Here is a 22,388-nt window from a genome sequence, read left to right as displayed (position 1 = left end):
TCCTAATCACTTTCCCCTCTTCCAAGTGCCTCAAAATGGATTCCTTAAGGATCCCTTCCATGATTTTTCCAGGAACCGAGGTAAGACTGACCGGCCTATAGTTCCCTGGATCGTCCTTTTTCCCTTTTTTGAAGATGGGTACTACATTTGCCTTTTTCCAATCATCCGGGATGTCTCCCGATCTCCATGACTTTTCAAAGATAATGGCCAAAGGCTCCTCAATGACATTTGCCAACTCCCTCAGTACCCTCGGATGCACTAAATCCAGGCTCATGGATTTGTGTACGTCTAGCTTTTCTAAATAGTTCCTAACCTGTTCTTTACCCACCACGGGCTGTCCATCTTCATCCCATCTTGCGTCACTTAGCGCACAAGTCCAGGAGCCAACCTTGTCCATGAATACAGAGGCAAAGAAAGCATTGAGTACTTCAGCTTTCCCCACATCATCTGTCACTAGGTTACCTCCTTCAGCCATTAGGGGCCGCACACCCTCTCTGATCACCTTCTTCTTGTCAGCATGCCTGTAGAAACCTTTCTTGTTATCCTTCACATCCTTAGCCAGTTGCAATTCCATTTGCACTTTCGCCTTCCTGATAACCCCCCGGCATTCTCGAGCTATACCTTTAAACTCCTCCCTGGTCATTTGTCCAAGTTTCCACTTTTTGTAAGCTTCCTTTTTGTGCTTAAGTTCACCAAGGATTTCCCCTGTAAGCCAATCCGGTCTCCTACCATGTTTGCCTCTCTTGCTACGCGTCGGGATGGTTTCTTTCTGTGCCTTCAATAAGGCTTCTTTAAAATACTGCCAGCTGTCCTGGATTCCTTTCCCCTTCGTGTTAGCATCCTAGGGGATTCTGCCCATCAGATCTCTGAGGGAGTCAAAATCTGCTTTTTTGTAGTCCAAGGTGTGTATTTCTAAATGTCTGCCATGTGTAAGGAATTCAAGTGACTTGTAATAGTCATGGATATAAGATCATACAGCTGCTAGTATCCCTACTTAGAAAAGCTCTACTCATGACCTTTTAGTAGATGATCAATTTTTCTGTGTTATAGTATCCAGAGAGTAATTTCTGATATAAACTACTCTTTTTAAATACAGGATGGACCTCCTTGGTCCAGCACCCTTGGGACCTGAGGCGTCCCGGACCAGGGAGTTTGCTGGACCAGAGGAGGTCAGTGCTACACTGCTGGCTGCCCTGCTGCCAGCTCCTCTCCCTGGGGCTCTCTAGGCTGTTGCCCCACTAACTCTGGCCCGGCCAAGGCTCCCTGCCCGCTGCCACCAGGGGTTCTCCAACCAGGACCTCCCGGCCGCTCAAGCCCTGTTCAGCCACTGCTGGCCCCAGTACCACTGGGGGTTCCTCGGGGTTTCCCAGTCCCCAGGCCCCCCGGCTGCACCTGCCCCGCTGCTGTGGCCTGGCTCCATTGCACCTAGGGGGTTCCCAGAAAGGGCTGCCTGGCTGCCGCTGAATCTGCTGCCGCTGGGGGGTTTCCCAGGGTTTGTTGGCCCTGCTGCCACCAGGGATTCTCCTGCTGGGGCTGGGACTCCCAGCTTTTGCCTGGCCTTTCTGCCACAGTTCCCCAGCTGGGGCTTCTGGGCCGCTGCATGGCCCCTCTGCCACTGGGGAGTTCTCAGGGTTCCCCGGACGGGGTGCTCTGACCGCCTGACCCCACTGATACCGGGAGTTCCCTGGCCAGGACAGAGGCTCCCAGATTCTGGCTGGCTGACACCGTGGTTTCCCCTGCCTAGCCACTGCTGGCCCAGGTGGGACTCCGCAGACCCTGCTTTCCCGAGGCTCTTTGGTCCAGCAACATCCATGGCCTTGCCGGACCAGGGATGTTGTCGGAGTAGAGAGTCCCAGATTTGGGAGGTTCAACCTGTATTGCAAATAGTGAGTTGGACACTGAAGAAAATAATCTACTGTAGTTTAAGAATATGGTCAAATAATGGAGAATTAACATTTGGCCTGCTTTAACATTGCAAACTAATTGTCTTTTGGTTCTATAGATAGCACTCTGTTACTAAGATACTTAATACCCACACCAGCTGTTTTTATCTGATCTGTTTAAAAATCAGTGCTTTGCACCTGCTGGTCATGGCACATTAATGATTGGTTTTCCTAGAACTGTGCTGGCAGAATGTGATTCTGGCACACAAACAATGAAGCAATGAAAACTCTTAATTCTGGTAAAAAGAACATTACGACCAGTTGGAAATTGAATAGAAGTGGAACGGAACGAAATCCATTTTCACCTCTGATGAATGGGACAGTTGCCTTTCAAGTTCTTCTGTGACAAATCTTTTTCTTTTTGTAGGTTGAAAGAAGAAAAGGAGACCTGCTTATTCAGTGAAGATGCACTCTACTTAGTCTTCAGCTATTAAGCTGAATGCATTGTGATTTCCAATAATTGAGACAGTGATTCTGAAAGCTGTCTACATTAATGAAAAGAACAATGTAGTCAGCTTAACTGAATCATCAGTGTTGCATATTGAATAGAACATGATAAACCTATCTTGATGGACTTGTACATGTTAGGATATAGATTATATACGTTTATTCAAAGCCTTGTTTTTTAAAACAGTAGTGATACAGTTTGAATATGGAGAAAACTGAAGATGTACCTCCCCTCCCCAAAGAACCAGCAAGAGAAATGAATGTGGAGAACCATACTTGTCCCCCACCTCTGCCGCCTAATGAACAGCCTCCACCACCTCCCCTGCAAACGTCCAGTGATGCAGAGGTAATGGACGTTGGCTCTGGTGGTGATGGACAGTCAGATACACCTGCTAGGGACACACACGCCGTCTGCAGAACACAGCTTCTAACAAAGGGATCTGCTTGCTACAAAACTTGTCTTATAATAGACCCTAACAATAGTGACCAAAGCCCAAGAACTGCTCGTCATGCACCTTCAGTTCGAAAGTTCATCCCTGATCTTAAGTTACTTAAAGATGTAAAAATTAGTGTTAGCTTTACAGAAAGCTGCCAAATCAAAGACAGAAAAGTTCTGTACACTGGAGCTGAGCAAGATTATAAGCCAGATACAGATTTTAGTATTAATAATGTCAATGGGGATTTGTATGTTTGTCCTTTTGGTGGTAGTAGTGGTAAAGCTGTAGGTGTAGGAGGTGAAAATGATGGCAAGAAGTATGATGAAAATGATATTGATCAGGAAAAGAGAGTGGAATATGCTATCCTGGATGAGTTAGAAGATTTTACTGACAATTTGATGGAAATTGATGAAGGAGAAGGGTTCACATCTAAAGCAATCGTTCAAAGAGATAAAGTGGATGAAGAAACCTTGAATTACTCTTATGAGGTATGTAAATAATTTTTGCCAAGTGATTATAAAAATTTGTGCAAAGATGTGCAATAAAGACCGCATTTAAGAGCTTGCAGTCCTGAAGACCAAAATGCTTTAAATTCTTCAACAGAAGAAAATGCTGTCAATTTTGTACAACTTTAATTAATTGAATTAAAGTATCCTTTATGGTAAGCATTTTGGTGATTTAAAATTTGTGAAATTTGGGAATGATACAGCAAAAGACTTTAGAAGGTGCTGAATTTAGCTCTGTATTATGGTATATTGCCTTCTTAGATTCTTTACGGGCTGCCTGTATATGTAGCAACTGAATGAGGCCTCTCAGACTATCATGAAATACCAGTTGCTGAGCCAGTGACCACTTATGAAAATGTACCTCCTTGGTTTTCAGTCTCCTTTCCATGGCATTGGGAATCTTTCATCTAACTTTATAGTCAAACTATGTAGAAATTATTTGTACTCTTTGTTGACAGAGCAAGAGATAGTAGTAGTTACAGAAGGATGGTATCTGACCCTGTCTCTTTCAGGATGATTTTGACAATGATGTGGATGCTCTGCTGGAAGAGGGCCTTCAAGCTCCCAAAAAGAGGAGGCTAGATGAGAAATATGGAGGAGAGAGTGACCATCCATCTGATGGAGAGACAAGTGTACAGCCAATGATGACCAAAATAAAAACCGTACTTAAAAGTAAATTACTTTTCATTACAACTCTGTTTTTTTCTGTAGTGTGTGTGTATGTAGAATTCTAGGTAATTCAATGTAGGAACTTAGTAAAGACAGACTGATATGGTTCTTACTATTGAAGGGCCTTGCTTCATAGGATATGGCCACAAAATTTCTAGATTTCAGAATTTAATGTTTGACATTTTTTGTGTTCCAAGTCTCTGTAATGTGAAATTTTATTCTATGGATTTAGAGATGTGACAGGGTTCTCTAGCTGCAACCTGGACTGGACTGCTGAACCTGCTGTCCCGCTAACCTGGGCGCTCTCACACTGATTTTGTTGGCAAGCTACAAACCTCTGGCAGGTTTGTATTTTTAGATTAAAAAAAAACCACCCAGATATATAACTATGGAGATTTAAAGTGATTATAAGTAGTAAGCATACAGATCAAAGCTGTTCACAAATTTACTTTTAATTCTTAGGTAATCTGAGTTCTATAAACAGGATTTTAATCAAGTAATGTCTCATCCTGATAGATTATACAAAGTGGTCCCAGATCTTCAAGTACACAGGCTAGAATGGCCTTCCAGCCCAGGACCACTGTCCCCAGTTCAAAGACTTTGTCTTCCAGACATGTTTCCAGGTGTTGAGTTGGGGGGGAGAGAGGCCAAGTTATGATGTCATTTCCCCCTTCTTTTATAGTTTCTTCCAGCTTGTTGGAAATATTCATGCTTGTGACATGGAGACTCGCCCCCATTGCTCAAACATTTTCCATTGTCTATGTGCTCTCTCTGAGAAATTTGAGAGTTGTTGAGAGTGTGGGTTCCCTTTAATGAGTCATGAGCATACAGGTTGCACCTCTATAAACTGGAACTCTCTAGTTCAACAACATCCACGGTCCGGCAGGACCAGGGATGTTCCAGGATCAGAGAGTCCCGGTGTGCTGCAGGGGGTGGGGGAGCCAGGAGCAGGGTTCCCTCTACAAAAATTTGCCTCCCACCCACCTCCAAGAGCCATGCACTGGTTACTCAGCTGCTCTGGGGTGGGGCCACGTGTTGGGCGGCAGCTTCTCCAGTGGCCCGGGCTGCAGCCAGAGCCAGAGGCCACGTGTTGGGCGGCGGCCCCAGCTGGGGTGGGGGCTGATCCTGTCAGGCTGGAGTGTCCCTGCCTGTGCCAGGCCCCACAGAGCTGGAGCAGTCCACTGGTTGACCGTAAGTAGTAAGCATCACCCAGTAAGGGTGATAACCATTCACATCCCTATTTTGAATAGGAGTTTAATAGTTGGGCTTTATTGTTTTACATTGATTTTTTGTGTGTGTGTTTGCTAGGTTGGTTTTTGTTTTTAAACCACCCAGCTGGTGTCCTTCTTTGAGCTTTTACAAGATTTTAAAGAAGAAGTATTATGTTTTGTATTTTATAGGAATACCTATAATTATTTTTAAATGTTTATTTTAATGATTTTCATTGTTTTAGTTGCTTTATTACTGACAAAAGGATTTAGGGTGTTTATTTTGGGTTTCTCTCTTTATTATCACTTACGGGGAAAAAAGTTAAACTTTGTGAAAGCATCAGGACACTTGAAGAGTTAACTAACAAAGTTAAAGCAAAATGCAGGACAATGTAGCACTTTAAAGACTAACAAGATGGTTTATTAGATGATGAGCTTTCGTGGGCCAGACCCACTTCCTCAGATCAAAACAAAACAAAGTTAAGGCTGTCAGTAGATGCTCACTGCCAGATAAAGAGTAGCTGTCAGTTTTGCAACCTTGAATAAAATATTTGAATAGATTTTTAATGGAATTTTTAAAAAGCTAATTTATTTTGTGTATATATATATATATATATATATATATATATATATATATATATATATATATATATATATATATTAAAGTATTTATTGAAAATTTGAAGCCCCTTGCTATGTTTATTATGAGAGAATAAACATTTTAAACTTTCTTGGCTTACCTTTTACTAGCTGAAGTTTTGAACTTTTTTTGTTTTAAAATTATTTTTAGACTTTCAAAGAGCTTTGGGGTGTGTGTGTGTAAATTGCAAGTTATGAACAAATGACTCATTTAATAGAATCATAGAATACTAGGACTGGAAGGGACCTTGGGAGGTCATCGAGTCCAGTCCCCTGCCCCCATGGCAGGACCAAATACTGTCTAGACCATCCCTGATAGACATTTATCTAACCTACTCTTACATATCTCCAGAGATGGGGATTCCACAACCTCCCTGGGCAATTTATTCCAGTGTTTGACTACCCTGACAGTTAGGAACTTTTTCCTAATGTCCAACCTAAACCTCCCTTGCTGCAGTTTAAGCCCATTGCTTCTTGTTCTATCCTCAGAGCCCAAGATGAACATGTTTTCTCCCTCCTCTTTATGACACCCTTTTAGATACCTGAAAACGGCTATCATGTCTCCCCTCAATCTTCTCTTTTCTAAACTAAACAAACCCAATTCATTCCGCCTTCCCTCATAGGTCATGTTCTCTAGACCTTTAATCATGCTCGTTGCTCTTCTCTGGACCCTCTCCAATTTCTTCACATCTTTCTTGAAATGTGGTGCCCAGAGCTGGACACAATACTCCAACTGAGGCCTAACCAGCGCAGAGTAGAGCGGAAGAATGACTTCTCGTGTCTTGCTCACAACATACCTGTTAATGCATCCCAGAATCATGTTTGCTTTTTTTGCAACAGCATCACACTGCTGACTCATATTCAGCTTGTGGTCCACTATAACCCCTAGATCCCTTTCTGCCGTGCTCCTTCCCAGATAGTCGTTTCCCATTCTGTGTGCGTGAAACTGATTGTTCCTTCCTAAGTGGAGCACTTTGCATTTGTCTTTATTAAACTTCATCCTGTTTACCTCAGACCATTTCTCCAATTTGTCCAGATCATTTTGAATTATGACCCTATCCTCCAAAGTAGTCGCAACCCCTCCCAGTTTGGTATCATCTGCAAACTTAATAAGCTTACTTTCTATGCCAATATCTAAATTGTTGATGAAGATATTGAACAGAGCCGGCCCCAAAACAGACCCCTGCGGAACCCCACTTGTTATGCCTTTCCAGCAGGATTGTGAACCATTAATAACTACTCTCTGAGTACAGTTATCCAGCCAGTTATGCACCCACCTTATAGTAGCCCCATCTAAGTTGTATTTGCCTAGTTTATCAATAAGAATATCATGCGAGACCGTATCAAACGCCTTACTAAAGTCTAGGTATACCACATCCACCGCTTCTCCCTTTTCCACAGGACTCGTTATCCTATCAAAGAAAGCTATCCGATTGGTTTGACATGATTTGTTCTTTACAAATCCATACTGGCTGTTCCCTATCATCTTGCCACCTTCCAAGTGTTTACAGATGATTTCCGTAATTACTTGCTCCATTATCTTCCCTGGCACAGAAGTTAAACTAACTGGTCTGTAGTTTCCTGGGTTGTTCTTATTTCCCTTTTTATAAATGGGCACTAGATTTGCCCTTTATTTCCCTTTTTATAAATGGGCACTATATTTGCCCTTTTCCAGTCTTCTGGAATCTGTCCTGTCTCCCATGATTTTCCAAAGATGATAGAGGAGGTATCTGAGCCTCTAGCTATCAGCTCCTTGAGTATTCTGGGATGCATTTCATCAGGCCCTGGTGACTTGCAGCCATCTAATGTTTCTAGGTGATTTTTAACATGTTCTTTTTTTATTTTATCTTCTAAACCTACCCACTTCCCACTAGCATTCTTGGTGAAGACCGAAACAAGTCATTAAGCATCTCTGCCAGTTCCAAGTTTCCTGTTACTGTTTCTCCCTCCTCACTGAGCCTACCCTGTCCTTGGTCTTCCTCTTGCTTCTAATGTATTTATAAAAAGTCTTCTTGTTTCCCTTTATTCCCGTAGATAGTTTGAGCTCATTTTGTGCCTTTGCCTTTCTAATCTTGCCCCTGCATTCCTGTGCTCTTTGCCTATATACATCCTTTGTAATTTGTCCTACTTTCCATTTTTGATAGGACTCCTTTTTTATTTTTAGATCATGCAAGATCTCGTGGTTAAGCCAAGGCGGTCTTTTGCCATATTTTCTATCTTTCTGACGCAGCGGAATAGCTTGCTTTTGGGCCCTTAACAATGTCCCTTTGAAAAACTGCCAACTCTCCTCAGTTGTTTTTCCCCTCTGTCTTGATTCCCATGGGACCTTACCTATCAGCTCTCTGAGCTTACCAAAATCCGCCTTCCTGAAATCCATTGTCTCTATTTTGCTGTTCTCCCTTTTACCCTTCCTTAGAATTGTGAACTCTATTATTTAATGATCACTTTCACCCAAGCTGCCTTCCACTTTCAAATTCTCAACGGGTATGTCTACACTACCCTGCTAGTTCGAACTAGCGGGGGTAATGTAGTCATCCGCAGTTGCAAATGAAGCCCGGGATTTGAATTTCCCGGGCTTCATTTGCATGAAGCCGGCCGGCGCCATTTTTAAATGCCGGCTAGTTCGAACCCCGTGCCGCGCGGCACGGGGTTCGAACTAGCCGGCATTTAAACATGGCGCCGGCCGGCTTCATGCAAATGAAGCCCGGGAAATTCAAATCCCGGGCTTCATTTGCAACTGCGGATGACTACATTACCCCCGCTAGTTCGAACTAGCGGGGTAGTGTAGACATACCCAACCAGTTCCTCCCTATTTATTAGGATCAAATCTAGAACAGCTTCCCCCCGGTAGCTTTTTCAACCTTCTGAAATAAAAAGTTGTCTCCAGTGCAGTCCAAGAACTTACTGGATAGTCTGTGCCCCGCTGTGTTATTTTCCCAACATCTGGATAGTTGAAGTCCCCCATCACCACCAAATCTTGGGTTTTGGATGATTTTGTGGAGCCAGAGCTGCCTCTGGGCACTCTGGTGCTTCCCGTGAACGCATTGCTGTGACCTTGGCTGCACTTTCTGCAGGCTGCCATCTGGGAGGTCCATCTGGGGGCTGTCAGTATCCAGGAGGCCCTGCGGGAGAGCTTCCACCTGAGGAGCACTAAGAGCCTCCTTGGTCTGCCCCACTGGGAGCTTCTGCTTCATTCCTCCCTGATATCCTTCCACTTACCCCTCCCTAACCCCCCTTCCTGATGTAAAATAAAATACACGTATTTTCATGAACACAAACTCTCTTTAACAAAACTGGGGGGGAGGGAATGAAACTCTGGGGAGACTGGGGAAAGGAGGCAGGAGAGGGCAGGAGAGAGTGTGGGAGAGGGGAGGGGGAAACCTGGGAGGAGGGAGCTGGAAGGGGGAAGCAAGGGGAAGAAGGGGGAGGGGAAGCTCAGGGCTCAGGCTTGGGTGTCTCGCTGGACTGACTTGATTTTCATGCAAACCTGCTCCTGGGTTCGCATGTGGCCTTTGGTGGCCAGGCTGGCAGCTCTCCTGCCATAGATAGCCGCATTCCTCTGTCTAGGGCTGAGATCATGGAAGTTGGGGGCATCCCCCCCAAACCTGAATAAGGTCCATGATCTCCACCCTGGACCAGGAAAGCGCCTGCTTTCTCCGGGCCTTGACAGGCTCCTGGGAACTGGAAGAATGCTCCTGGGGAGCGGTGGAGGGCTGGCTGCCAGTGGCTTGTTGGCTCATGTTTTGGGGCCACTGGGTCAGGGGCAGTGACTGCTAGCTCTGGGCTGGCAGACTTGGAGCTGGCCCCCTTTAAGGGCTCTGGGGAAGGGGGGGGAGGGAGAGGAGTGTTCTTGATTGAGGCTGGAGTGGCCACCAGGTCTCCCTGGGAAGGCAGGAGGCTCCCTATTTTGAAATAAGTGTCTACACAGCACTTATTTCAAAATAGCCATTTTGAATTTGGCATTATTCCTCGTGGAATGAGGTTTACCAAATTCGAAATAAGCGCTCCGCTATTTTGAATTAATTTCGAAATAGCGGTTTGGCTGTGTAAATGCTATGAAAGTTATTTCGAAATAGCTTTGCTGTGTAGATATACCCTAATATTGAGAATACGTTTTTCACATTATATATTAAAAACAAAAACAAAACATTATCCTAACCTTCAGCTTGCATAGTTCATTATGTGGCTTTCAAGGTAGGAATGAGTGAGACCATACTGCCTTCAGTGTGAGCATAAGAATTTTCCCTAATATTGTTTGGAGCTGTCACCTTCATAAAAAGGTAGCTGATCTCAGTATGCAAGCTTGTAGGATGAAATCATGTTTGGGTTGTGTCTTGACTGCAGGTGAGATTCCTATTACTCTTTGATAGTGTAATGAGCCCGGGACAGCAACATAGCCAACCGCTGACCCGGAAGAGGAAGCGCCCTCTATGACCCCTTGGCAGGCGGACCTAGCCACGCCTGGCCCCGCCAACAGGAAGCCAGAGGGCGGGTCTAGGACTATAAGAGCTGCGGGCTCAGTCAGAGCTGGGCAGCCGACCCAAGCAGACCCAAGGCTCCCGCAGTGACAGGCTAGGAGATGGAGGTCTGGTGGGCAGCGCGTTGTGGCCTGGACCCCTGCGGACCCTCAACCTAGTCGGCATGGAACGGCCTGGATCCCTGCCGACCTAGTGGCTGCAAGACCTCCACTATTAGGGCCCTGGGCCGGGACGCAGTGGAGTGGGTGGGCCTGCATTCCCACCCTGCCACCACTACCTTTGGGTGGCAGGTTCCTCCTGTGGGGCCAAACCCCCTGCTCTTGTCGGCTCTCTGGGAGTGAGGAGACCCGACCCTTGCTTGGCTGGACCCCGGCCAGAACTTTAAATGACTGAACCCCTATTGCCTAGCACCCGGACCCAGGGCTGAGCCTTCTGTGACCATTGAACTATTTGTGTTCCCCCCCTTGCCTGGCACCCTGACCCCGGGCTGGGCCGTAGGGGCTGTTGCTTGCCCAACAGCCAGGCTGAAACATGCCTTACATACTGGTGGGCACTCTAGGGAGTGAGCGGTGCCTCCCCCCGACTAAGGACCCTTTACAGATAGCTGCAGAAATAACCATTTTAAGAGTATCTATTGAGGTTAACTGGGCAAAAAAAAAACTGGAATTTTAAATTAGGCTCAGTCATGGCTACAATGACCACCTGCCTTCATTCACCTAGATGGGGGTACGTAGAATGGGTGTAGTATTGTGGTTGGTGGTATGTGATAGCATTCAAATTACTGGGCGCTGTACAAACACAAGAAGGGATACTTTGCCCCAAAGTGCTTACAACATAAAAGGACACACAAGGCAAGGGAAAGTGACAGTGTACAAGCAAAAATGGTGACGATGTAGAGTTGGTATTCAGTGTTGAAGTGTCTGGAGGAATGGGAGTGGGGTATAGTTTTGTTGGCTTGAGAGAGAGAAGTGAGAGTGTGAGAGGAGGAAAGTGAAGTGGGGGAGGAGTGTGAAAAGCATAATGTTTAGGAAGGTTGAGGTGAAACAGCTTAGTGATTGCAGTGATGTAGGAGAGAGGCCAGATGAAAGAGCCAGAAACGACTGGTAAGGCAGTGGTGTATGTGTCTGTGTGTGAGAGAGAAGTATGAAGTCCATATTTCATAGTTGATATAGTAAATATTGTGTTAGATATGTGATGCCTCTTGGTCCAGTAGGAATGAGCTGGAAAACCTTGACTTGAGCCTGTGTGTTTGGCTGATGCTGGCTGCTTGAAACAAAAACTTCAGAGAGTCAAGGGCTTTCTGAAGTCTGCCCTTTTACATGTGTGAGAGAAAGCGAGCAGAACTCTTCAGTGAAAAATAAAACCCTCTTAAGAGAATATTTCATAGCTTTCCACAAGGTATATTGGCGGCTCTTTGGGGCTTCATTAGATTACATACTGGCTTGTCACTATAAATAAGAGGGAAATAGCACTGACCTAATTAATTAAAATGATTTAATTTGTATTAAATCTGTATTACCATACTTTTTCTATATGTATATATACACACACATACAGGACTCAACAATTAGTGTAATCTACTCACCCATGGCGAGTACATTACAAGCTGGCACAGCCGCACAGCATGGTCTGCACATGCACAGCATGCCGAACTGCGCAGCTGGCGAGCAGGGCTCGCCACTGCTTGGCAAGCCCTGTGTGTGTGTATGTATAGATAGATATTTCCAAATTCAGTGGTTTTGATCTAACAGTTTACAAGTATATCCTATTCTTATTAATTTTTTGTTTTGTTTTTTAGATGTAAACAAAATGAAATAAAATCCATGGGCGGGGCAGGGGGGGGCCGCGTGTACCTATAACCTTTCTAAGTTTTGTAATGAGGTTTCAGGTGGAAGAATGTTCTCAGGATATAAAATCAGAAATTAATTTTTCAAATCATGAACACACTACATGAATTTGTCTGTTTCCTTTCATAAAGGTCGTGGCCGTCCTCCTACGGAACCATTACCTGATGGATGGATCATGACATTCCATAACTCAGGCATTCCTGTATATCTGCACAGAGAATCCAGAGTTGTTACCTGGTCCAGACCTTATTTCTTGGGAACAGGAAGCATAAGGGTAGGAGTCTAAGCTGCTAATTATAATTTTAATATTATGCATTACCTAAAAGTATTAGGCAACAAACTTCCCTGTAGTGTTAACATCTTATTTCAACTAGTTTCTTTTTCGAGTGCTTTGCCCATGTCTATTCAATAAAGTGTCAAGTATCAGAGGAGTAGCCGTGTTAGTCTGAATCTGCAAAAGCGACAAGAAGTCCTATGGCACCTTATAGACTTAACAGATTTATTGGAGCATAAGCTTTCATGGGCAAAGACCCACTTTGTCAGATGCACCCATGATCTGCAGCAGAACTCCCACAGATTACAATAGCTGTCTGTAAAACTTGAATTTACCTTAATACCACTCGTTTAAATCGAAACATTCACTGAATTATCTGAAAGCATATCTTAAGTTTTGTAAATATAGGGTATGTCTACACTACAGCGTTATTTCAAAATAGCTTATTTCGAAGTAACGCTTCTAGACACAAAATGCATTTCGAAATAGCGCGTCCACAGTGATAGGATGCTAAATCACATTTAAGGCCGTCTGGAACCAGTTCTGGCAGGGCATCAGGTCAGGAGTTAGCCTCAGGCAGCAGCCACACAAGATATGAGAACTGTGCTTAAAGGGACACCCCTGGATAGCCAGTTCTAAGGTTTCCCTGCTTGCTTGCCTACCTCGCTGAGGGACAGTAAAGCATTTTGTCTCTGCGTGCTCTGGTTGCCCTCACTCAGGACACCACAGCACTCTGCAACATGGAGCCGGAGCCGCCCCTGGGCAGTCTGGTGCTTCTCCTGGACCTGTTGCTGCGAGCCTGGCAGCACATTTTGCAGGCAGTAACAGTCTCCCTGGTGTGCCCCACTGGGGACTTGGGCCTCATTCCTCCCTCACGTCCTTCCACTTACCCCTCCCTAACCCCCCTTCCTGCTGTACAATAAAAGACACATGTTCATTACAACAAATCCTCTTTATTGAACAAAACTGGGGTGGGGGGGGAATGAAACTGAAGTGAGACTGGGGAAAGAAGGTGAGAGAGGGGAGGGTGGGAGGAGGGAGCTGGCAGGGGGAGCCAGGGGGAGGAGAAGCTCATGGCTCAGGGTTGGGGGTCTCGCCAGCCCAACTGTCTCCCAGCACCACGGGAGTGAGTGCCTCAGCATCCCTGGGTGTGGGGAGGAAGAAGCGGGAGGGGAAGAGGCAGCAGGGGCTGGAACAGCAGGAGGCAGCAAGCTCTGCCCCAGGGTCGATGACCACCTGAGGGGCACGGACTGTCCTGCCCCCCAGGATGTGGTCCACAGCATCAAAATAGGGGCAGGGGTCTGGGTCTGCCCCTGGTTGGGAGCTGCCCCCTGTGGCTCTGGCATATGCCTGCTGCAGCTACTTTATTTTCATGCGAACCTGCTCCTGGGTTCACATGTGGCCTTTGGTGGCCAGGCTGGCAGCCATCCGCATGTAGACGGTTGTGTTCCTCTGTTTAGTGCGGAGATCATGGATGTTGGAGGCATCCCCCCAAACCTGAATAAGGTCCCTGATCTCCGCACTGGACCAGGCAGGTGCCCGCCTTTTCCAGCCCCTGGAAGGCTTCTGGGAGCTGGTAGACTGGTCCTGGGGAGCAGTGGAGGGCTGGCTCATGCTGGGGCCACTGGGTCAGGTGCAGCAACTGCTGGCTCTGGGCTGGCAGACTTGGAGCTGGCACAGGCACTGTGGCCAAAGTCTATCCCTTTAAGGGCTCCGGGGAGTGGGAGAGGAGTTTTCTTGGTTGTACCCAGAGTGGCCCCCAGAGTGGCCACCAGGGCACCCTGGGAAAGGCTGGAGGCCCCCCTATTTCTAAATAAGTGTCTACACCGCACTTATTTTGAAATAGCAATTTCGAAATTGGTGCTATTCCTCGTGGAATGAGGTTTACCAATTTCGAAATAAGCCCTCCACTATTTTGATTTAATTTCGAAATAGCGGTTTGGCTGTGTAGACACTGGTAAAGTTATTTCGAAATAACTTTGCTGTGTAGACATACCCATATTGATTTGTAATTTAACAAAACTTTTATTGTTCAACCTAATTTTTTTTTTTTTTAATCAAAGCTTTATTCTGTTCTGGAGAGGGAATGGGGGAAAAAAACATAGCTATACCTATTTTTTTAAAGAGCTAGGGTGCCCTGGGGATAGGTGAAGTATAGGCACCTAAGTGGAATTATGTAATTGTACTGAAAGTTATAAGAAACTCTCTTATCTGTTTTAGTTTGAATAAAGTACTGCATATTATTGGACCAACTTCTGCTGGAGAGAGATACAAGCCTTGTACTAACAGAAGTTTATCCAATAAGAGTATAACAGCAGCCATACTGGGTCAGACCAATGGTCCATCTACCTTAGTATCTGTGTTCTGACAGTGACCAGTGCCAGGCACTTGAGGGAATGTACAGAGCAGGTAATCCATCAAGTGATTCATACCTCATTGCCCATTCCCAGCTTTTGGCAACAGAGGCTAGGGACACATCAGAGCATGGTTTATCATAACCATTGATAGACCTATCCTTCACGAAGTTATTCAATTCTTTTTTGAACTCTGTAATAATCTTGGCTTTCACAGTATTCTGACAAAGTTCCACAGGTTGACTGCTTTGTGTGAAAAAATACTTTGTTTTGTTTGTTTAAAATCTGCTGTCTATTTCATTTGGTGACACCAGTTCTTGTGTTACACTTCTCCACACCGGTCATGATTTTATAGCCCGCTATCATATTCCTCCTTAGTTGTCTCTTTTCCAAGCTAAGTCCCTGTGGGTATGTCTACACTACCACCCTAGTTCGAACTAGGGTGGTTAATGTAGTCAACCAAAGTTGCAAATGAAGCCCGGGATTTAAATATCCCGGGCTTCATTTGCATCTTGCCGGGTGCCACCATTTTTAAATCCGCAGTAGTTCAGACTCCGTGCCCCGCGGCTACACGCGGCACGGAGTAGGTAGTTCGAATTAGGCTTTCTAATCCGAACTACCGGTACACCTCGTTCTATGAGGAGTAACGGTAGTTCGAATTAGAAAGCCTAATTCAAACTACCTACTCCGTGCCGCATGTAGCCGCGGGCATGGAGTCCGAACTAACGGGGATTTAAAAATGGCGGCGCCTGGCAAGATGCAAATGAAGCCCAGGATATTTAAATCCCAGGCTTCATTTGCAACTTCAGTTGACTACATTAACCACCCTAGTTCGAACTAGGGTGGTAGTGCAGTGTCGGGGGGCTCGCCCCTGTCTTGGGGTTGCCACCCCCATCTGGGGCCTAACTCGGCCCATCTGGGCCTGGCCCTCAAAGTACACTGCCCCTCTCATAGGGGAAATACGGCCCACCGGCCTAGTCCTCAGTTTGCAGGCCCGGAGGCCTAGTCCACAGTTTGCAGGCCCGGAGGCCTAGTCCACAGTTTGCAGGCCCGGAGGCCTAGTCCACAGTTTGCAGTTTGTTACCCTGCTCCCACGTGCCAGGGTCTCAGGCAGCAGGGGTAGGGGGGTCCGGGCCCTCCCTCTCCACCGGACCCCGACCCAGGGCCCTAGTAGTGGCGGGCGGTTCCCACCACTGGCTCGGCGGGGGCTCCTCCCCGCAACGCCCCGAGCCCTCAGGGGCTTCTACAGCTCCCTGCCCTGGGTCGCTTCCTACCCCCTGCTCGCAGCCTGCCGCGGTCCCACCTGTCGTCGTCGGTCGACGGGCTGTAGTGGTCCTCCCCCTGGCAGCTGCCGAGTTGGCGGAGTCCGGTCCAGCACTCGGGTCGCGGGTGGTCGGTCGGCGGCTCCGGCGTTGGGGCCGAGCCCGGCAGAGGCCCGGCAGCAGCACGCTCAGCTCCCCCGGCAACTCCCTCTCTGTCCAGTGGCCGCTAGCTCCTGCTCGGGTCGTAGTCTGCCTTTTCTGAGCAGGCCAGCAGCCTTTTATACCTTGGCTCCCTTTGGAGCATGCCCAGTAGGGCTGTGTGGGTGGGGCCCTCTCCGCCCCCGGCCCCAGGTGGTTTCCCTGGGCTTGAGTGCGGGGCGGGGCCGCCCCGTCACATGCAGACATACCCAGTCTTATTTATCTCTGCTCATATGGAAGCTGTTCTTTACCCCTAATCATTTTGGTGGCCCTTTTTTGTTCCTTTTCCCCTTGCAATATCTTTGAGATGGGGTTATGTCAGGGGGTACACCCCTGACAGGGGCTGCTGACCCCCTTATACTGACCTGCATCTCAGTCCAGGCCTATACCACACCCCTAAAGTCCCCACAAGTTCAGGCCCCTCTATCCGGGGGTATACAGTATCAAAGGCCTAGTCCCTCTGAGGAGCCTCTCCTGGCCCCAGGCCTGGTTATCCAGGGGGGGCCTGCGTGGTAGGGGGACCCAGGCCCTCCCTCTCCACCAGGTCCCAGCCCAGGGCCCTTTAGGCAGGGTCTGTGGCTCCTGCCGGCTCGGCAGGGAATCCGGCCGATACACGCCGAGCCAAACTTTGTCTCCCCTGCCCTGGGCTGGGCTGCTTCCTACCACGCCCCGGTTCCCCGGGGGCCCATTGGCCTCTGAGGCAGTACCTGCTGGGGTTGTGGGTACATTCTGGTCTTCTGGAGTCAGGGTCCGCTTCCTTGGTGTCAGGGTCCAGCACTGGCAGCAGCTCTGGTCCCAGCAGCTGGAAAAACACTGGCCAGGTCTCCTCCCTCCCCCAGCTGTCCTCTTGCCTGCTGGGCTCCCTCTGCCTTTATACCTGGTCTCTGCTGGGAGCATGCCCAGCAGTGCCGGAAGGGCGGGGCCCTCTCTGCCAGCTGGGCCTGGGCTACTCCCGGCCCTGCAGTGCCGGGCCTGTTCGCCCCGTCACAGGTGACTACATCTGCACTCAGTATTCAAGATGTGGCTGTACCATGCATTTATAATGGTATTTTCTATCTTATTATCTATCCCTTTCTTAATGATTCCCAACATTGCTGGTTTTTTTGACCGCCATGGGATACTGAGTGAATTTTTTCAGAGAACGATCCACAATGACTCCAGCATCTTTCTTGAGTGTTAAAAGCTAATTTAGACTCATCATTTTATTTATATAAAATTTGTGATTATGTTTTTCAGTGTGCATTACTTTTCATTTATCAACACTGAATTTCAGATAGTACTTCACCTGCCTTTTGTCTAATATTCTGGAACAGACATGATCATAACAACACTGCCTGCAACTGTTGGTTCATTTGACAGCATTTTATAGTCCGTTTTATTGTTTCTCTTTTCCTTTAGTTACCCTTTTTTATTTACTTGCATTCTGCATAGAGCAGCAGTGGGGAAAGGAGCACTTAAAATCTGACTTTAAAAATGTCAGGGGGATTCAGGAAGAGGGTTAGTGTAGATTTCTAGTATCACAACTACTTCCAATGCATCTTGAAACTGACTAGATTAATCTTTTTTAATTTCATTTTCTCTAAACTTATACATTCTTGTATAATTGTACTTACAGAAACATGATCCTCCCTTGAGTAGCATTCCTTGTCTGCATTATAAGAACATGAAGGACAATGAGGAAAGGGAACAAAACAACGACATAACCCCAAATGGGGAAGTATCACCTATAAAGCACATATATAAGTCTTCGGATCTGGACTGCCAAACAGAGGAGCCGGACTCTATTGCTGCTGATTCTGGGCCTTTAGATGAGAGAGAGCCTTCAGGGTGTGATGCAGCACCAGGACCCTTAGGACAAGTTAAGGCTAAAGTTGAAGTGTGTAAAGATGAATCTGTAGGTGAGTACTGAAATCAGTGCCTACTACTTGTTAGAGGAGGGGATTGGCCGTCAAGAATCTGATTTTTTTTTTTTTAAATAAACTCCTGATTCACTTCTTGAGCTTGGGGAAGTCATCACATTTCTCTCTGCTTCAGTTCTTCATCTGCAAAATGGGGGGGGGCTTTACATCCCCACTTCTGTTAAGCAATTTGATCCTCGGTATGTGGAAGTATGTAACTATGGAGTGCATTTGAGGATTGCTGAGGGACAACATGCAAGGATCATTTTTAGCTGTAGAAATTTGAGAATTACCAGGGTATAGTACTGTAAACTTGTGCATTTAGTGACTAACTAAAGGAGACTTAAATTACAGCATAAATAAAAACTATCACCACTGGGGTCTTTTTTTGTAAAGTATGATTGCCTATACCCATCTGACGAATTGTTTGCACACATTTTCTGTGCTGATTTAAGTAAACAGGTTGCAAACCAGTATAGCTGAGGCACAGCATGCAGTTTAGTATAGCATATTCATGTATATTGAAAAGAGTAAGCTATATCAGTATATTTGCATCCTGCTAGTGTAGGGGTGGGCAATAATTTTTGGGGGGGGGGCGCACTCCATGATTTTGGAAAGTGGTCAAGGGTCTCCCTGTGGCTCCCTGCTGAGTCCACAGGCCAGATCTGGTGGCTTGGTGGGCTGGATTCGGCCCCTGGGCCGTATTTTGCCCAGGCCTGCACTAGTGGTTATACCACTTGAACAATGTTTTTAACAAAACAGAAAATTACACCCATAATTGATATAGACTACATTTGTACAAAAACTATTAAGACAGGTCTGAATCCCTTCCCTGTCAACCATCCAATCAAGTCTCATGAGCCCTGTCAGTAGCTTACTGTGATTGGTTACTAATATATATCACTGTTTCTCAAAAATATTGCTGTGGTTCATAGGTTACCGATGGTCTACATTGTCTTTAAAATTTTAAGGTTATCCTTAGCTTTAGAGCATAAGACTTACTATGTGTAAAGGTTAAATAGATTGACCATATAAGCTGCCATAGAATAGTAGATAATACTTCCAATCAAAACCAATATCCACAATAACCCTTTATTATCCTTTGTATATATTCCAGGAGCCTGCCTCTTCTCTAAGGGTGTGTCTAGACTACAGAGTTTTTTTTTTAAAAAGTAACCTTTTTTCTAAAAAAACTTCACCTGCGTCTAGACTGCCACCGCGTTCTTTCGAAATTAAATCGAAAGAACATGGCGCTTTTTTCGATGGCGGTAAACCTCATTTTACGAGGAAGAACGCCTTTTTCAAAAGAGATCTTTAAAAAAAAAAGGCATGTGTGGACGCGGGGGAGTCAGTATTTTCTGAAAAAAGGCCTCCAGGAAAAAGCCCTGGTGGACACTCCATCTACATTCCTTGCACCTTTATTGTTCCTGTTTGCAGCCATGTTTTAAAGGCACAGGCACCCGGCCAGCCATTTGTGTCAGGAAGCCAGCCAGACCACACGGCTCTTCCTGTCACAGTGTGACCCATCCATGTCTCAGCCCCAAACCCCCCCTGCCCCTTCCAGGGAAACAATTGAGGACCCACCCAGGGGCACCAAATGGCGGGCACTGGCATGGTCAGGACCAGAGATTTTAAGACTCTCCTTGAGCTCTGGTCTGAGGAGGAATCCCTGCAGACCCTCCAGTCGCACCTCAGGAATGCAGACATTTATGGGCACATGGCCCAGGGACTGGCCAGGAGAGGGCACCACCCCCACAGCCTGGACCAAGTGCGGGCCAAAGTCAAACAACTGCGGCAGGTGTACGCCAAGGCCTGAGACCACAGCTCCCACTCTGGAGAAGCCCCACACTATTGTCCATACCATACGGACCTGGATCACATTCTGGGTGGTGGGGAAGCCCAGACTCCATTGCGTCTGGTGGAGTCTGGGTTACCGCAACATGTAGTGGAGCAACCCGAGCAGGAGCACCAGCAGTTCGGAGAATCAGGAGAGTGAAATCTGGCGCTGGAGGAGGAGGACGACACTGTGACCCTATCCCTGGAGCCGGTCCCCCAGAGGCCTCCCAGACGTCTTTGGATATCGGGGAGGGAACATCAGGTGAAGTGCTGTGAGGTTGCACCACACACAGGGTGGGGGAGGCGGGTGCACAGTGGCTGATGCCTGAGTGACACGTGTACTGCTCAGCCTGGACAGCGTGCAGCTGGCCATGCATGTGCAAACATGTGCAGCAGCAATGTGTGACACGTGGGTGTGCAACACGGGGTGCCAGGAGCCATTTCCAGAACACACACAGGCGGGTTGGCAGTGTGGGGGGGCATCTGGCCCCATTGGCACTTTGGGGCCCCTGTGACGCTCAGGCTGCTGCCCAGCTCACACATGGTGTTACTTGCAGAACCTCTGAGTCCCCTGTCTGAAGGAGAGTCCCTTACAGCAAGGGCATGCCCTCATGGACAGCGGTTGCACGCATGACTAATTTTCTCTTCCTCTTTTCCTCCACAGCTGGACCACCCACGCAAGAGGGTCGCAGCACACCAGCTCCACCACCATTCCGGACACGTGGCACCCGCAGGCACTGGCGTCTGTACATGGACATTTTAAAGCAGCATGTAGCGGCCCTGAAAGAGAGGACGCAGGCAGAGGCCGTGTGGCACAACCGCCTGCTGGACGAGCTCGTCCAGCACCGGAGTTGCATCTGTGCCACTATGTGGGAGGTCCTTGCCATGCTTGCTCCTGTCCCTGGTACCGCTCCTCCTGCACGCCATGACCCTGCCCCACCGAACCCCCTTTCCCCACCCCACCCCCCTTGCACCCCCCTCTCCCCCAGCCCTCCCAGACCCAATTGCGGCCCCCCCTCCTGTCCAGCACACTATCTGTGGCCCCACCCGACCCTGAGGCTATAGCGGTCCCCGGACGCGAGGTGGCAGGAATCTGAGGCCAGGGAAGCACCGTCTGACCTGAACCCCCTCCCTCCTCCAGGTTTACAGCCCCCCTCCTCCACAGTTCAAGAAACGTTTTGATATTTACAACAAAGTTTATTTTTGAAAATAACACTGTTATTTTGTTATTGATTGTTATTCAATACACACTTTGTTTATTTAATACAGTCTATTTTTCAAAGAAAACCTGGTGTCTGTCTTTACTGTCCAGAGAGTGGGGCAGGGATGAGTTGCGGGGGGAAAGCTATTGGGGGTGCTAGGCCCAAGCCCCCATTGGGGAGACCCTGTGGAGAGTCACTGGGCTCCTTCAGAAACTCTCTCCCTCAGGGCCTCCCGGATACGAACGCCAGACTGGTGAGCCTGGCTGATGGCAGCTGTCCAGGGCTGCTCAAATTGCCTCCCTTCATCATCAGCACCTGTCCCCCATCCCGGGAGGAAGGCCTCCCCTTTTCTCTCCACGAGGTTATGGAGAACGCAACACATGGCCACCACCTCGGGGATGTTGCGTTCCCCCATCTCCAGCCATTTGAGCAGGCAATGGAACCTCCCTTTTAGACGTCCAAATGCGCATTCCACCTGCATGCGAGCCCGGCTAAGATGCGCATTAAATTGCTCCTTGCTCGTATCCAGGTGGCCAGTGTAGGGCTTCTTAAGCCACGGCATCGGGGGTAGGCCGTGTCAGCCATGATGGACAGCAGCATCTGCACATCCCCAAGTGCAAGGTCCCACTGCAGGAAAAATGTTCTTGCCTGCAGGCTGCGGTAGAGGTAGAAGTTCCTGAAGGTGCAGGCATCATGTTCCCGCCCCGACCACCCAACACAAATGTCTGTAAACTGTCCCTGGTGGTCGACCAGGGCCTTCAGCATCATTGAAAAGTAGCCTTTCCTGTTAATGAATTGGGCTGTATGACAGACTGCTGGCTAAGCCAGAGCTCTGCCACTGTAGCCTGGCTGATTGTAGACAGCTGACCAAGCCCAGGCCTGAGGGGCTAATGGGAAGCAGCTGTGGGGCCTCATTAGCCAGAGGGCTAGATAAGGCAGAGGAAGGAGGCCAGAAGGAGAGCAAGGGGTCAGGGTGTGGCTGAGTGTGCTCCCAGGCAGAAGGTGAAGGAAAGGTTTGCTGACCTGTAAAGACTCTGTAAATAGAAGGTGGTGGCAAACTGACAATAAAGGCATGGGTGACTGCACCAAGAAGAAGATCTCCTGGTGATTTGTGGACCAGAAGGCGTCCCAGGTCAAGGGCGGGTACGTCTACACTTGCACCCTAGTTCGAACTAGGGATGCAAATGTAG

The 22,388-nt window shown here is 47.6% G+C and overlaps 1 protein-coding gene across 5 annotated transcripts in view; it reads left to right on the top strand.

Annotated features, from left to right (window-relative positions):
- LOC102445971 (microprocessor complex subunit DGCR8-like) overlaps window positions 1–22,388 on the top strand; it is a 137,171-nt gene that overhangs the window by 41,134 nt on the left and 73,649 nt on the right. For 4 of the 5 annotated variants that reach the window (XM_075914702.1, XM_075914704.1, XM_075914705.1 and 1 more), the window contains exons 2-6: window positions 1,097–1,169; window positions 2,311–3,315; window positions 3,846–4,005; window positions 12,306–12,448; window positions 17,878–18,160. In XM_075914702.1, the coding sequence (XP_075770817.1) occupies window positions 2,596–3,315; window positions 3,846–4,005; window positions 12,306–12,448; window positions 17,878–18,160 (1,306 nt within the window). In that variant the 5' untranslated portion in view covers window positions 1,097–1,169; window positions 2,311–2,595. The remainder of the gene's footprint in view (window positions 1–1,096; window positions 1,170–2,310; window positions 3,316–3,845; window positions 4,006–12,305; window positions 12,449–17,877; window positions 18,161–22,388) is intronic. The other variant, XM_075914703.1, reaches the window with a different exon arrangement.

This window comes from Pelodiscus sinensis, unplaced genomic scaffold, assembly GCF_049634645.1.
Source record: "Pelodiscus sinensis isolate JC-2024 unplaced genomic scaffold, ASM4963464v1 ctg92, whole genome shotgun sequence".
Classification (NCBI taxonomy): domain Eukaryota; kingdom Metazoa; phylum Chordata; order Testudines; family Trionychidae; genus Pelodiscus; species Pelodiscus sinensis.
Note: the sequence above shows the minus strand (reverse complement) of the source record. Positions and strands in the feature narration are given on the sequence as shown.